The sequence below is a fragment of the Somniosus microcephalus genome, chromosome 19 (genome assembly GCF_052327205.1).
Source record: "Somniosus microcephalus isolate GS21.2 chromosome 19, FLI_Smic_1.0, whole genome shotgun sequence".
Lineage (NCBI taxonomy): Eukaryota > Metazoa > Chordata > Chondrichthyes > Squaliformes > Somniosidae > Somniosus > Somniosus microcephalus.
Genome location: NC_141005.1, coordinates 82,197,567 through 82,210,305, shown reverse-complemented (window position 1 = coordinate 82,210,305; position 12,739 = coordinate 82,197,567). Strand labels below are relative to the sequence as shown.

The 12,739-nt window shown below is 48.9% G+C and overlaps 1 protein-coding gene across 1 annotated transcript in view; it reads right to left on the bottom strand.

The window, feature by feature from the left end:
- Positions 1-12,739, bottom strand: part of LOC147104957 (tRNA (32-2'-O)-methyltransferase regulator THADA) — a 194,390-nt gene that overhangs the window by 17,665 nt on the left and 163,986 nt on the right. The window contains 2 exon segments of the mRNA XM_085962123.1: positions 5,751-6,014; positions 8,142-8,356. Coding sequence (XP_085818249.1) covers positions 5,751-6,014; positions 8,142-8,356 — 479 coding nt within the window.

Below are 12,739 nucleotides of genomic sequence, written 5' to 3'. Positions count from 1 at the left end.
AGATGTCAAACCTGAACGATTGTCCAGAATATTGGATGAGGCTAAAGAGGTGTTCCAACAGGGACTGGGAACACTGAGAGGAATTACGGCAAAAATCAAGATTGCAGAACATGCAAACCCAAAATTTTTCAAAGCCAGACCGGTACCTTATGCGATACGACCTGCTGTGGAAGCTGAGCTGGAAGGGCTAGAACGTTCAGGAGTACTGTCTAAGGTGGACTGGAGTGAGTGGGCCACGCCCATTGTTCCCGTCATGAAGCGTTCATCGAGTAACAAGCCAGGGGAACCGGGGAAGGTCCGCATCTGTGGAGACTTCAAGATCACAGTTAATCCGGTGCTTCACACGGTGCAATATCCGCTTCCGCGGATTGAGGATATCTTTGCTTCATTGTCTGGCGGGAAACACTTCACCAAGATAGACCTGGCGCAAGCGTACTTACAGATGGAAGTTGAGGAAGAGTCGCGCCAGTATCTCACAATCAACACGCACAGAGGCTTGTATCGATATAATAGACTGGTTTTTGGAGTGGCTTCGGCTCCAGCAATTTGGCAGAGGGCCATGGAGCAGGTATTACAGGGAATTCCAAGCACTCAATGTTACTTGGACGATATCCTGATTACAGGAGATGACGATGAGGAACACCTTGCAAATTTGCAACTGGTGCTCACCAGATTGAAGGAATATGGACTTCGAGTTAATCGCCAGAAATGTGAGTTCTTTCAGAAACGGATCTCGTACTGTGGTCATGTCATTGACCAGGAGGGGCTGCACAAGTCACCTGACAAGATCGAAGCTGTTGTGAAGGCTCCCGCTCCGGAAAATGTATCCCAGTTGAGGTCGTTCCTAGGGTTGATTAACTATTACCATAAGTTTCTGCCAAATCTATCCACGTTGCTACACCCGCTGAATGCTCTTTTGCAGAAAGAAGTACCATGGAAGTGGAGCGAGGGCTGTAAGAAGGCCTTTCGCAAAAGCAAGGCATTGATCACCTCAGAGGAAGTGTTGGCTCACTTCAACCCAACGCTACCTATTCGTTTAGCTTGTGATGCTTCTCCTTATGGTATTGGAGCAGTACTCTCACACAAGTTGCCAAATGGCTTGGAAAGGCCAGTTGCATTTGCATCCAGATCATTGACCTCCGCTGAGCGCAACTATGCTCAGGTAGATAGGGAGGCTCTCAGCCTTGTGTGGGGAGTAAAGAAGTTTAATCATTACCTGCAGGGCCAGAAGTTTACACTGCTGACAGACCACCAGCCGTTGGTATCCATATTCAACCCTAAAAAGGGCGTTCCCATTATGACAGCGCAAAGGCTACAGAGGTGGTCCCTTTTCCTAGGGGCACACCAATATGACATAGAATACAAAGGATCAAAACAGCATGGGAATGCTGACGGTTTATCGCGCCTACCGTTGCCAACGGTAGAAGATGCGCCTACAGTGGACCCAGTGGAGATGTTCCACTCAACCATAGTGGAATGTCTACCAGTAACAAATTCTACCATTGAAAAGGAAACGAGAAATGACCCGACTCTCTCACGAGTCTACGATTTAACGGTGAAGGGATGGCCAGCACATGGCGAACCACTGTTGCCAACATTCTCGCAAAGAAGAGAACAGCTGTCAGTGTGCCGAGGAACCTTGATGTGTGGATCCAGAGTGGTGATTCCACCCAAACTCCAGTATAAAGTGCTAAAGGAGCTTCACGAGGGGCATCTGGGTGGAGTGAAAATGAAGAACCTAGCCAGAGCGTTTGTGTGGTGGCCAGGTATCGATGGAGACATCGAAGAAATGACCAAGAGCTGTCTAGGATGCCAGAAGGTCCAAAACGCCCCACCACAAGCTCCTCTGCATCCATGGGAGTGGCCCTCATCTCCATGGCAAAGGGTACATATCGACTTTGCTGGTCCATTTATGGACTCAATGTTCTTAATCGCGGTTGATGCACACTCCAAGTGGCCGGAGGTAATAAAGATGTCCTCCACCACCATGGAAAAAACCATCACAGTATTAAGGACCATATTTGCCAGGAATGGGCTGCCGGAACAGATCTGTTCTGATAATGGACCGCAATTTGTGTCCGAAGAATTCAGGAAGTTCTTAAAAAACAATGGGGTTAAGCACTACACGTCCGCCCCATACCATCCCGCCACCAATGGATTAGCTGAAAGGTTTGTCCAGACCTTCAAGAAGGCCATAAATGCCATGGGTAATGAAGACATAAATCTACAACATAAGGTAGATAACTTCTTGTTTGCGTACAGGAATGCAACACATGTGGTTACAAACCAAACTCCCGCCATGATGTTTTTCAATAGAAGACTAAGATGCCGGCTGGATTTGATCAAGCCAAACATCAGAAGGGACGTAGAGAACCGGCAATTTCAAGGCATGAATGAAAGGCCAACTAGAACCTTCCAGATAGGTCAACAAGTTTTGGCCCGGGACTACCGTACCGAGAAATGGCAGCCTGGAACTATTTGCACACGACTAGGACCGCTGATGTATACCGTGGACATTAGTGAAAGCATAATAAGGCGCCATGCTGACCAGATCATAGAGTCATCCGAAAAGGGACAACCTACACCACAACTCTATACGCCTAATGATGAAGCAGAGGTACCCATAGTATCTACCTCCGATCCGGTGATACTGGAACCAGATGAACCCGACACTGGCATTCAAGCCGAATCGACCTTGCCAAAAGAACCTACTACACCACCGAAAACTACTACACCACCGAGGCGTTATCCGGACCGAGTCAGGAAGCCTCCAGAGAGACTGACTTATAATTGATTAACTGCAGCAAATGTGTAGATTATTGTTCTCGTAAACATGTTAATTAATGATTACTTAAAATGTTATGTACTAATTATCTAAAAGGGGAGGAATTGTACCTTTAAGAGCCCCTGTGTACTGTAATACCGGTAGTGACCACTGTATAGCGTCTTGTATCTTTTAGTTCAGCCCTGACCTTCGACTAGTAAAGACCTGTTAAAGTTATTCTTGTGGTCTGTGTGCAGTGATTCATATTAACCATAACTGGAACACACAGACTTAACAGAGTGGAGGTAGGGTTATAACACGATATGGCTCATTCTGGGACCAGGGATAAGGGAATTCAGTTATGTGGAGAGACTGGAGAAGCTGGGGTTGTTCTCCTTAGCGCAGAGAAGGCTGAGAGGAGATTTGATCAAAATCATGGCTTTGATCAAAGAGTAAATAAGGAGAAACTGTTTCCAGTGGCAGAAGGGTCGGTAACCAGAGGACACAGATTGACGATAGAAGAACCAGAAGTGACATGAGGAAATTAATGTTTTTTTTTACACGAGCGATGATGATCTGGAATGTACTGTCCAAAAGGGTCATGGAAGCAGATTCAATCGGAAATTGGAAGGAGAGAAAACCGGGAACTGCAGGCCCGTTAGCCTGAGATCAGTAGTAGGGAAAATGCTAGAATCTATTATTAAGGACGTGGTAACAGGGCACTTGGAAAATCACAATGGCCCAGTAATTCCGGGCACAATGCGTGAGTACGGGCGGGGTATTCACGCGTGTGCCCGGAGGAATTGCCGGTTATCAGCATGCACAGCGCAGGCACTGAAAACCGGCATTTCCTGTCCTCTGACCCAAGGGGTTAAGAGGCAGAACGCGTGAAATTCCTTTTCCCCCAGAGTTGCGCGTGTGTAAAGGCCTCCGGTCTTTACGCGTGGAAAAACCACACATAAGTACTTAGTTTTTCAGGTAAGTGGGCTTTTAGTACAATTGAGAATTTTTTTTCCCACAGGTTTGTTATTTTTAAAGAATTTACAGTAAGGTAAGTTTAGTTTTAGCCCCGATTTAAAAAAAAATTTTTTTTTCAAATTTTTAAATTATTGTTTAAAATAGTTTTTCAGAGTTCTTTATTGTTCATTTAAGTAGTGCAATGTTTTAAAAAAAAATTCTTTCAGGTTTAAGTAGTGTTTTGGGGCCAGGAGTTTTCATGAGTTTGACAACTCTTTCTGTCAAACTCATGAATGAGTTTCCCCTCCCCTGATTGACTGCACAGTGCTCACCTGATCCCAGCCGGCACATCGCACTAACTACGCCGCTGGATCAGGTAAGCATATCGCGCCGACATCTGAACCGGGCCAGTGACAGGAAATGCAAGCAGGCCCGGGCTTCAGATGTCGTAGCGCAGGGTGAGTGCAGATCGGGGGCTTGCACGCGCGGCAAGCACCCGATCCTAATTTCAGGGCCATTATGATCAGGCAGAGACAACACAGATTTATGAAAGGGAAACTGTGTTTGACAAATTTATTACAGTTTTTTGACGGTGTAACTAGCAGGGTAGATAAGGGGATGTAGTATATTTGGATTTTCAGAAGGCATTTGATAAGGTGCCACACAAGAGGTTGTTATACAAGATTAGGGCTCGTGGGATTGGGGGTAATATATTAGCATGGATTGAGGATTTGTTAACGGACAGAAAACAGAGAGTAGGAATAAATGGGTCATATTCAGGATGGCAGGCTGTAACTACTGAAGTGCCGCAAGGATCAGTGCTTGGGCCTCAGCTGTTTGCAATCTATATCAATGACTTAGATGAGGGGACTGAGTGTAATGTATCCAAGTTTGCTGACAGTACAAAGCTAGAAAGTAAGCTGTGAGGAGGATGCAAAAGAGGCTGCAAAGGGATATAGATAGGTTAAGTGATTGGGCAAGAGTGTGGCAGACAGAATATAATGCGGGGAAGTGTGAAATTATCCATTTTGGTAAGAAGAATGGAAAAGCAGAATATTTTTTAAAAATCTAGTAAATGTTGGAATTCAGAGGGATCTGGGTGTCCTTTTACATGAATCACAGAAAGTTAACATGCAGTTACAGCAAGCAATTAGGAAGCCTTTATTGCAAGGGGGTTGGAGTATAAGAGTAAGGAAGTCTTGCTGCAATTGTACAGGGCCTTGGTGAGACCACACCTGGAGTACTGGGCACAGGTTTGGTCTCCTTATCTAAGGAAGGATATACTTGGCTTAGAGGCGGTGCAACGAAGGTTCCCGAGATTGATTCCTGGGATGAGAGGGCTGTCCTATGATGGGAGATTGAGTAGAATGGGCCTATACTCTCTGGAGTTTAGAAGAATGAGAGGTGATCGCATTGAAACATAAGATTCTGAGAGGGATTGACAGGGTAGATGCTGAGAGGCTGTTTACCCTGGCTGGAGAGTCTAGAACTAGGGGTCACAGTCTCAGGATAAGGGGTCAGCCATTTAGGACTGAGATGAGGAGAAATTTCTTCATTCAGAGGGTTGTGAGTATATTCAAGGCTGAGATCGATAGATTTTTGGATATTAAGGGAATCAAGGGATATGGGGAGAGTGCAGGAAAGTGGAGTTGAGGTAGAAGATCAGCCATGATCTTATTGAATGACAGAGCAGGCTCGAGGGGCCGAATGGCCTACTCCTGCTCCTATTTCTTATGTTCTCATTCTAGGACCCACGCTTGGAGTGGGGATGGGCTATAACACTATTCTGGGACCCACACTCCTGTCTAATGAGGCTCCACACCCAAGAGGTTTGATTCAGGCAGGTGATGGGGAGCTGAGACCCATTCCTCCTCTCCTAAATGGCAGTGGCTTCCCTCCTAAGCTGCGATGAGTTACAGATAATACCTATCACAAGGTGAGCAGGTCTAGCTGGAAAGCAGCCCGTGGACTCTGGGAGCAGGGCATGTGGCAATCAATATTAAATATCACAGACTAAACACAAACTTACTGCTCACTCTCCAGTTCCACAAGGATTTCAAGCACATCTGGAGCTGGGACATGGAGCATGAGGATTTCAAACGTTTCCTTGGAGTCCCAGAAATTCTGCAGCAGGAACTCAAGCAGACAGAGGAGACCTCTGTTATTCTGGAAGAGAATGAACTCCCCGTCACTGTCCTTGGCCAACAGGTGAATGTGAGTGGCAAACTTGGCAGCCTGTGTCCTCACTCTCGGATCCTCATCCTGCAGCAAACAGATTCCTCCATTTATTAACCTGAATTATCAGAAAAATCACAGGAAGACAGTCGGGTTAATGCAGCATTGGGCAAAACCACAATCCCTCATTCAAAGTGGATCAGCAGGATGAAAGAGAAGAACAGCTGGTCTGATATTAAACCCCATCGTTCAGGGTCTGATATTAAACCCCATCGTTCAGGCTCTGATATTAAACCCCATCGTTCAGGCTCTGATATTAAACCCCATCGTTCAGGCTCTGATATTAAATCCCATCGTTCAGGCTCTGATATTAAATCCCATCGTTCAGGCGCTGATATTAAACCCCATCGTTCAGGGTCTGATATTAAATCCCATCGTTCAGGGTCTGATATTAAACCCCATCGTTCAGGGTCTGATATTAAACCCCATCGTTCAGGCTCTGATATTAAACCCCATCGTTCAGGGTCTGATGTTAAACCCCATCGTTCAGGCTCTGATATTAAATCCCATCATTCAGGCTCTGATATTAAACCCCATCGTTCAGGGTCTGATATTAAATCCCATCGTTCAGGCTCTGATATTAAACCCCATCGTTCAGGGTCTGATATTAAATCCCATCGTTCAGGGTCTGATGTTAAATCCCATTGTTCAGGCTCTGATATTAAATCCCATCGTTCAGGCTCTGATATTAAACCCCATCGTTCAGGGTCTGATATTAAATCCCATCGTTCAGGGTCTGATGTTAAATCCCATCGTTCAGGCTCTGATATTAAATCCCATTGTTCAGGCTCTGATATTAAATCCCATCGTTCAGGCTCTGACTGCAGAACTTGGTGAATTACTATGCCGTACAGACCAATGGAAGTCCCGGGTTTAATCCTTGCTCTGTGCTGAATGAACTGAACTCAACTGAGGGGACAGTGCAGATGCTACAATCGTGCTCAGTGCCTTAGGCCAGTGGAGTGGGGGAAGGGGAATTGTCCAGCCTGGGTCAGGCTGATCGGCCTCCAGTAACCTCTGCTGGATAGACTGTGAGGGTGTCGGCCAAGCAGGTTAGCAACCTGCATTTTTCCAGAATCTTTCACAACTCAAATCCTCATATACTGTGTTGTCATTAGGTGTGCTGCATTACAGCACAATTTGTACTAAAATGTGTGGATTAAGGCAATATGAAGAAGTTTAAAATCATTTATTTTTCAGAGGTACATGCTGAATTTCACATGCATATATATGTGTCGTATTCACATGTCCTTGGCCGGTGCTGCACAGTAACATCTTACCACATCTTGAGGGTCTCTTGTCCGAAACCTCCTTCCGCCTGACCTCAGAACAACCGCTAGACTCATTGTCCCTGACTGCCCAACACAGCGATACAATCATTGCCGCACTGAGACCTCCACTTCTCAGCCTGCACATCAGGCTTTTCAAATTAAGTGGCCAGCCACGAGAAGTATGTTCTGCACTTCCCTGGGCACCGTGGTGGGCTGGTTTTCTGCAGTTACTGCGACTGAAGTGTGTGTTTCTCAAGTTTAACAGCAAAACCATGTCTGCGCCATTCCTGGTCAACAGCTCTCAAAACCCAACAAAAATATCAAAAGCAGAATCATAGAATCATACAGAACAGGAGGAGGCCATTTGGTCCACCATGCCTGTACCGGGTCTTTGAAAGAGCTATACAACTAGTCCCACTTCCCTGCCCTTTCCCCACAGTTCTGCGAGTATTTATCCAATTTCCTTTTTGAAAGTTATTATTGAATCTGCTTCCACCACCCTTCAGGCAGCGCATTCCAGATCACAGCAACTTGCTGCATAAGAAACAAATTCTCCTCAACTCCCCTCCGGTTCTTTTGGCATCACTTTCAATGTGTCCTCTGGCTACCGACCCTCCTGCCAGTGGAAGCACTTTCTCCCTATCGGCTATATCAAAACCCCAGAAAAGAAAACATTGCAAGCGCAAAGAGTGCAATATTCCTTGAACTGTGACACCAGATACTTCGTCCCAGCCTGTCTCTTCACACCCTGCACTCAATCAGGGGGCTGCTGAGCTGTTCCTGGGCATCTGCCAACACCATGAGAGCAAGACATTCCCTCCCTGAATCGGAGCTCACGGCCCCACACTCACAGATGCTAAGCCCATGGTCTGTGGTGCTTACTGCATAGATTGAGTGAGGCACAGATCCCTTACCTGACAACCAGTGACGCACGGTCCAGAGAGGCCGTCAATGCCCACTCTACCACCCTCACTCCTGCCCGGACAAGCGAGGTGGCAGCACCCAGACGCAGTACCTCAGTGCATGTTGGATCGCTGCACTGCTCCAGCATCGTAACCCACCGCTCCAGAAGGGCAAGAGGGAGAACCTGGCAACTGAGACAAACATTGGACAACTTAGACAGGAAAAACTAAAATTGGCCAGAAATAACCCATTACATCAACAAACAACAGCTCTGAGCCCATGAGCTATATGGAGATTAGACTTTACTGCAGTCACATCCCCAGTGACCGTCCTGTACCCACCAGTACTGTACCCCAGTGTTAGTGACAGACCTGTACCCACCAGTACTGTAACCCAGTGCCATAGTGAAAGACCTGTACCCACCAGTACTGTACCCCAGTGTTAGTGACAGACCTGTACCCACCAGTACTGTATCCCAGTGTTAGTGACAGACCTGTACCCACCAGTACTGTACCCCAGTGTTAGTGACAGAGCTGTACCCACCAGTACTGTATCCCAGTGTTAGTGACAGACCTGTACCCACCAGTACTGTACCCCAGTGTTAGTGACAGACCTGTACCCACCAGTACTGTACCCCAGTGTTAGTGACAGAGCTGTACCCACCAGTACTGTACCCCAGTGTTAGTGACAGAGCTGTACCCACCAGTACTGTATCCCAGTGTTAGTGACTGTCCTGTACCCACCAGGACTGTACCCCAGTGTTAGTGACTGTCCTGTACCCACCAGTACTGTATCCCAGTGTTAGTGACTGTCCTGTACCCACCAGGACTGTACCCCAGTGTTAGTGACTGTCCTGTACCCACCAATACTGTACCCCAGTGTTAGTGACAGGCCTGTACCCACCAGTACTGTACCCCAGTGTTATACACTGACAGACCTGTACCCACCAGTACTGTACCCCAGTGTTAGTGACAGAGCTGTACCCACCAGTACTGTACCCCAGTGTTAGTGACAGGCCTGTACCCACCAATACTGTACCCCAGTGTTAGTGACAGGCCTGTACCCACCAATACTGTACCCCAGTGTTAGTGACAGACCTGTACCCACCAGTACTGTACCCCAGTGTTAGTGACAGACCTGTACCCACCAGTACTGTACCCCAGTGTTAGTGACAGACCTGTACCCACCAGTACTGTACCCCAGTGTTAGTGACAGACCTGTACCCACCAGTACTGTACCCCAGTGTTAGTGACAGACCTGTACCCACCAGTACTGTACCCCAATATTATACAATGACAGAGCTGTATCCACCAGTACTGCACCCAAGTGTTATAGTGACAGACCTGTACCCACCAGTATTGTACCCCAGTGCCATAGTGAAAGACCTGTACCCACCAGTATTGTACCCCAGTGCCAGTGAAAGACCTGTGCCCACCAGTGCTGTATCCCCATGTTATGCAGTGACAGACCTGTGCCCACCAGTACTGTACCCTAGTGTTATACAGTGACAGACCTGTGCCCACCAGTACTGTACCCCAGTGTTAGTGACAGACCTGTACCCACCAGTACTGTACCTCAGTGCCAGTGACAGACCTGTGCCCACCAGTATTGTACCCCAGTGTTATACAGTGACAGACCTGTGCCCACCAGTACTGCACCCCAGTGTTAGTGACAGTCCTGTACCCACCAATACTGTACCTGTGTTACAGTGACAGAGCTGTACCCACCAGTACTGTACCCCAGTGTTATACAGTGACAGATCTATACCCACCAGTACTGTACCCCAGTGTTATACAGTGGCAGACCTGTACCCACCAGTATTGTACCCAGTGTTAGTGACATACCTGTGCCCACCAGTACTGTACGCCAGTGTTAGTGACAGACATGTACTCACCAGTACTGTACCCCAATATTATTCAATGACAGACCTGTACCCACCAGTACTGTACCCGTGTTATACAGCGACAGACCTGTACCCACCAGTACTGTACCCCAGTGTTATACAGTGACAGACCTGTACCCACCAGTACTCTACCCTAGAGTTATAGTGACAGACCTGTACCCACCAGTACTGTACCCCAGTGTTATACAGTGACAGACCTGTGCCCACCAGTACTGTACGCCAGTGTTAGTGACAGACATGTACTCACCAGTACTGTACCCCAATATTATTCAATGACAGACCTGTACCCACCAGTACTGTACCCGTGTTATACAGCGACAGACCTGTACCCACCAGTACTGTACCCCAGTGTTATACAGTGACAGACCTGTACCCACCAGTACTCTACCCTAGAGTTATACAGTGACAGACCTGTACCCACCAGTACTGTACCCCAGTGTTATACAGTGACAGACCTGTACCCACCAGTACTGTACACCAATATTAGACAATGACAGATTGATGGGTGCAGTATACAGTGTGGTTAGTGAAACCGATAGGTACTGTGTAGGTTCTGCCCTGTATCCCTGAACTCATTTAATTCAATGAGGATATTGTTGAAGGTGGCAGGACTTGTGCGGGACCTGGGTTCCCAATTACTGCACCCCAGACAGGGCAGGAGACAGCAGACTAGAACTTGGGTTTGTCCTGAGTTAGCCTTTCTTGGCTGGACAGAAAGAGGAAGAGCACAATTGAGCACAACGCCTCTGGACTAGAACACCTTGCTGGAATGCCACAAGGAGGAAGCGAGGCTGCGCTACCCCCCACGGTTCAATCTCCTGCCGATACTCACACAGAAAGCAGAAAACACATGCAGGACTGGGTGAGAGTCAGGGCCATCGGGACGAATCAATAAAAGCAGGGCTGAGCAGTGCTCACACTCTCTCCACTCACCAGCAGTGCTCACACTCTCTCTCCTCACCAGCAGTGCTCACACTCTCTCTCCTCTCACCAGCGGTGCTCACACTCTCCCCTCTCACCAGCAGTGCTCACACTCTCTCTCCTCTCACCAGCGGTGCTCACACTCTCCCCACTCACCAGCAGTGCTCACACTCTCTCCTCTCACCAGCAGTGCTCACACTCTCTCCACTCACCAGCAGTGCTCACACTCTCTCTCCTCTCACCAGCGGTGCTCACACTCTCTCCTCTCACCAGCAGTGCTCACACTCTCTCCTCTCACCAGCAGTGCTCACACTCTCTCCCCTCTCACCAGTGGTGCTCACACTCTCTCTCCTCTCACCAGCGGTGCTCACACTCTCCCCTCTCACCAGCGGTGCTCACACTCTCTCCTCTCACCAGCAGTGCTCACACTCTCTCCACTCACCAGCAGTGCTGACACTCTCTCCTCTCACCAGCAGTGCTCACACTCTCTCCTCTCACCAGCAGTGCTCACACTCTCTCCACTCACCAGCAGTGCTCACACTCTCTCCACTCACCAGCAGTGCTCACACTCTCTCCTCTCACCAGCGGTGCTCACACTCTCTCCACTCACCAGCAGTGCTCACACTCTCCCCTCTCACCAGCAGTGCTCACACTCTCTCCTCTCACCAGCAGTGCTCACACTCTCTCCTCTCACCAGCAGTGCTCACACTCGCTCTCCTCTCACCAGCAGTGCTCACACTCTCTCCACTCACCAGCAGTGCTCACACTCTCTCCTCTCACCAGCAGTGCTCACACTCTCTCCTCTCACCAGCGGTGCTCACACTCTCCCCACTCACCAGCAGTGCTCACACTCTCCCCACTCACCAGCAGTGCTCACACTCTCCCCACTCACCAGCAGTGCTCACACTCTCTCCTCTCACCAGCAGTGCTCACACTCTCTCCACTCACCAGCAGTGCTCACACTCTCTCCTCTCACCAGCAGTGCTCACACTCTCTCCTCTCACCAGCAGTGCTCACACTCTCTCCTCTCACCAGCAGTGCTCACACTCGCTCTCCTCTCACCAGCAGTGCTCACACTCTCTCCTCTCACCAGCAGTGCTCACACTCTCTCCACTCACCAGCAGTGCTCACACTCTCTCCTCTCACCAGCAGTGCTCACACTCGCTCTCCTCTCACCAGCAGTGCTCACACTCTCTCCTCTCACCAGCAGTGCTCACACTCTCTCCTCTCACCAGCAGTGCTCACACTCTCTCCTCTCACCAGCAGTGCTCACACTCTCTCCTCTCACCAGCAGTGCTCACACTCTCTCCTCTCACCAGCGGTGCTCACACTCTCTCCTCTCACCAGCGGTGCTCACACTCTCTCCTCTCACCAGCAGTGCTCACACTCGCTCTCCTCTCACCAGCAGTGCTCACACTCTCTCCTCTCACCAGCAATGCTCACACTCTCTCCACTCACCAGCGGTGCTCACACTCTCTCCACTCACCAGCAGTGCTCACACTCTCTCCTCTCACCAGCGGTGCTCACACTTGCTCTCCTCTCACCAGCAGTGCTCACACTCTCTCCTCTCACCAGCAGTGCTCACACTCTCTCCTCTCACCAGCAGTGCTCACACTCTCTCCTCTCACCAGCAGTGCTCACACTCTCTCCACTCACCAGCGGTGCTCACACTCTCTCCACTCACCAGCAGTGCTCACACTCTCTCCACTCACCAGCAGTGCTCACACTCTCTCCACTCACCAGCAGTGCTCACACTCTCTCCACTCACCAGCAGTGCTAACTCCT